General features: G+C 34.1%; 2 protein-coding genes and 1 non-coding gene across 5 annotated transcripts in view; 2 read left to right on the forward strand and 1 right to left on the reverse strand.

Annotated features, from left to right (window-relative positions):
* Positions 1–68, reverse strand: Trnap-ugg. Its single transcript has one exon. It is a non-coding gene; the product is annotated as a tRNA-Pro (tRNA).
* LOC108560758 (glutamate receptor ionotropic, kainate 2-like) overlaps positions 1–706 on the forward strand; it is a 4,801-nt gene extending 4,095 nt beyond the window's left edge. The window contains exons 13-14 of the mRNA XM_017918442.1: positions 143–292; positions 347–706. Coding sequence (XP_017773931.1) covers positions 143–292; positions 347–559 — 363 coding nt within the window. The 3' untranslated portion in view covers positions 560–706. The remainder of the gene's footprint in view (positions 1–142; positions 293–346) is intronic.
* A 246-nt stretch (positions 707–952) lies between these two features.
* Positions 953–3,358, forward strand: part of LOC108560757 (vacuolar protein sorting-associated protein 13D) — a 17,097-nt gene continuing 14,691 nt past the window's right edge. For 2 of the 3 annotated variants that reach the window (XM_017918439.1, XM_017918441.1), the window contains exons 1-2: positions 953–1,240; positions 2,930–3,076. In XM_017918439.1, the coding sequence (XP_017773928.1) occupies positions 2,980–3,076 (97 nt within the window). In that variant the 5' untranslated portion in view covers positions 953–1,240; positions 2,930–2,979. Of the gene's footprint in view, positions 1,241–2,631; positions 2,705–2,929; positions 3,077–3,358 lie in introns of those variants that run through there. The other variant, XM_017918440.1, reaches the window with a different exon arrangement.

Genomic DNA, 3,358 nt, shown 5'->3' on the forward strand with positions numbered 1-3,358 from the left:
TCAACCGGGATTTGAACCCGGGACCTCTCGCACCCAAAGCGAGAATCATACCCCTAGACCATTGAGCCTCCATAAGAGTTTTACAGCCTCTTACGTCATCTGTCAACAAAAAAAGAAAACGCAATTTTTATTACATTTTTAGGATGTTGATGATGGTAGTTCTTCTGCGGAACTGAAATTGGCCAACGTCGGTGGCGTTTTCCTCGTCTTGGGCATCAGCGTTTCCATAGCCATGATCTTTGCGATCGTCGAATTCCTCTGGAACGTCCATCGAGTTTCTGTAGATCTGAAGGCAAATATCTAATATCTTCGATGTTGTGCATTAATCTGAAAGTTACATTTGCAGATAAGTCACGGGGAAGCCTTCCTCCTCGAGCTGAAGTTTGCGGTGAAGGTGTGGATCACGCAGAAGAGAACGACTCCGGAGATATCCGAGAATTGCTCGCAAAACGGCGATAACGGTATATTCAACAAGAAAAGTACTTCTCTGGAGTACAACTCTTTGTCCAGCTTCGATAACAACCTGAAGAAGTCCAAGGAATCTGGATTGAATTCATGATTTCAATCACTCTCTGTATTTCTCATCGTGTTTGTTGATGTTTAATGATTACACAAAAAAAGAAAAGAAAAATTACGAACGTGATATCTAGTATTAAACCAAAAACATTGATTATATTTCTTTTCGCATCAGTTTGAACAATTGTATGTTTATATTTATATTTTATACTTTCTATTTAATTGGATTTTTTCCCCCAATCTAGTAGTTTCATATCACATGTAACATGTTATAATTATTGGAATATAAAGATGATGAACTTGTATAATGCAAATAACTAAATAATTTCTATAATTGCAAAAGTTTTTCAGATGAACCAATATTGAAGTGTATGCAACCAAACGCGCAAGGAAGTGTTACGCGGAAGTATAGGGTCAAAGAGCAGCAGGAAGAGAAGAGAGGTTCCGAGCGGTTACGTCATCAGAGTGCATGAGTCAATGTGGTGTTTTCTTCTGTCAGTGATGATCGCTGGGTAAATGTCAAAATTGGTTCATTTTTAGTTGAGTAGCAGCGGTGGTTGTTCAAACTTTTGCGTGTGAGTGAATTGAGTGCAGACTGCGTTGGAATCACGGATCAGTTTTGTGGGTTATTCCGTGCCAAAAAACATACAGCATCCAAAGTGTGGACCAATTTTCCTACCGCAAATCTAATTGAAAGAAACCGATGATCTTCGCCGATTTACAGGTGCATAGACTCTAAGATGATGATGATAGTATAAAGTTTTTGTTCTAGCCGTTAGTCATTTAGGTTAGGCACTTCAAAACAAGTTCAAAGTCTCTCACTTAAGATTTTGCATGTTCCAAATAAAAAGTATGAACTTTGCATGAATTATACAAAACCTAAAGTGCATATAGGACACTGACATCAATCAAGAAATTGCAAGCAATTCATTCATATCCAAATCTCTATAAAAGTATTTGAATTATTAAAACAATTGTCTTCTCCACTCATTGATTTCATCTGACACTTTTCGTTTTGTTTCAAGCAAATGTCAATCCTTTCAAAGCATCCTTGATGTTCCAATAGTTTTACTTATTAAATTCACTACAGCAAATCTGTGCCAACAATAACTTTCACTTGTGTTTCACTGCAATTTTAGTATTTCCTTGTATCAGATCAACTCACAATCTAAAACCTAACACAACATACCCTAACTTGACCTAACCTAATCCTATTTCATCATGACCTAACCTACATTTACATAGCCTCATTGCAATTAATGTTTTCGTAGCATTATTAAAAACGAATCTCAATTATCAAAATTCTAGAAATCTAATAAGAATTACATTTTTTTATAATTGTTCAGTTTCGTTTTTCTGTTAACAGACGCAAGTATTGTTATCTGCAACGCTTGCTTTATTTACATTTCTCTTTACATAAACATTGTATTTATTGATTTGTAAAGACTTGATCTTAAAAATGTTTCATTTTATTTATGTTTTTGTACTAATATCATACAAATATTTCTGCAATAATCGCAATTATTGATTCACATCCAATGTTTACAAGACGAAACCAATTGAAGTTGTATTGATCTAGCTTATAGACTAGACACATCCATTTGATAAGATAGTGTAGGAAAATACTAAATGTTTGTCTTGCGTAAATGAACAATACAAAACACACACAAACTTAACGCAAAACATGCTCTAAATGCACACAATTCCTATTCATTAATATATTTTGTTGGAAACTTTTGTTATCTCCGCAACTCACGTAACGGTCTTTAATCTTTAGATAACACAACGGACTAAATTGCGGAAGTTTAATGTCGAATTGCGAATTTCATCAGAAACGTGATTCTATTATGAAAATAACGCTGTCCAAATTACGTATGAAGGCGTTTTTTCGCGATTTCCATTTGAGTCGGAGCCAAAGTTGTGTCGAAATTAAGTTTGTACGCTTTTATGATGTTGTAGTAATATGTTTGTGTTTATTTGGAGATGATCGTGTTTTTTTTTTTGGAACACTCTTTATTTAGATCTAGTTTGTTTATTCTCTGGACGAGAAATCGATTGTTTTTTGTTGTTGTTGTTTTAATTGGATCTGCGTTTTCTTCAATTGATGTCAATAGTACGTGACCCGGCTATTGATTCCAATTCATTTCGATTGTTTCGTTGAAGATTTAAGCTTATTACGCGCTACTTGGCAAGTAAAACCATTCAGTAATTTTGTTAATAATTATTGCATCTCATCAGTATCCATGACTACAGTAAATTTGTTGATTGGAATGTGACATAAGTACTTGTTTATTTCACTTTGCGAAAAACATTGATCACCAATTCAAATACAAACTGTTGCTTAACTTTCTGTTGATTTACTCGAGTATTCAGTAAGTTTCTTTCTAATTTGTACTTTTTTTTTATTCTTTAGGTCGAAGACAAACATTATGAACGTAGGAGTGAGCGCAGTTGAAGGAGAAAATGTTGGAAGGACTTGTGGCGTGGGTGCTCAATAATTACTTGGGCAAGTACGTGGAGAACTTGAACACCGAGCAACTGAGTATCGCCGTTCTTAGCGGTAAGTGCAAGTTTTTACATTCACTTCTTGCAAATTATTTATTATTGAAGTTTATTTATTGATCTTTGTTTACAAACAATATCTGATTAATCAAATAAACATCATCTTATAAAACTTTAAGAATGAAAGTATTACCTAAAATAATGTTACTTTTTTTTAAACAACTTAATGGAAATCATCGTTCGTTTGTGCTATTTTTAACTTTAAATTGTACGTAATTAGACGCGGCATATTGCAAGTTATTGCGTAATGCAATAGACTTGTTTGCATTTGCTTTCAACT

Source organism: Nicrophorus vespilloides, unplaced genomic scaffold (genome assembly GCF_001412225.1).
Source record: "Nicrophorus vespilloides isolate i.1.1-1 unplaced genomic scaffold, Nicve_v1.0, whole genome shotgun sequence".
NCBI classification, from domain to species: Eukaryota; Metazoa; Arthropoda; class Insecta; order Coleoptera; family Silphidae; genus Nicrophorus; species Nicrophorus vespilloides.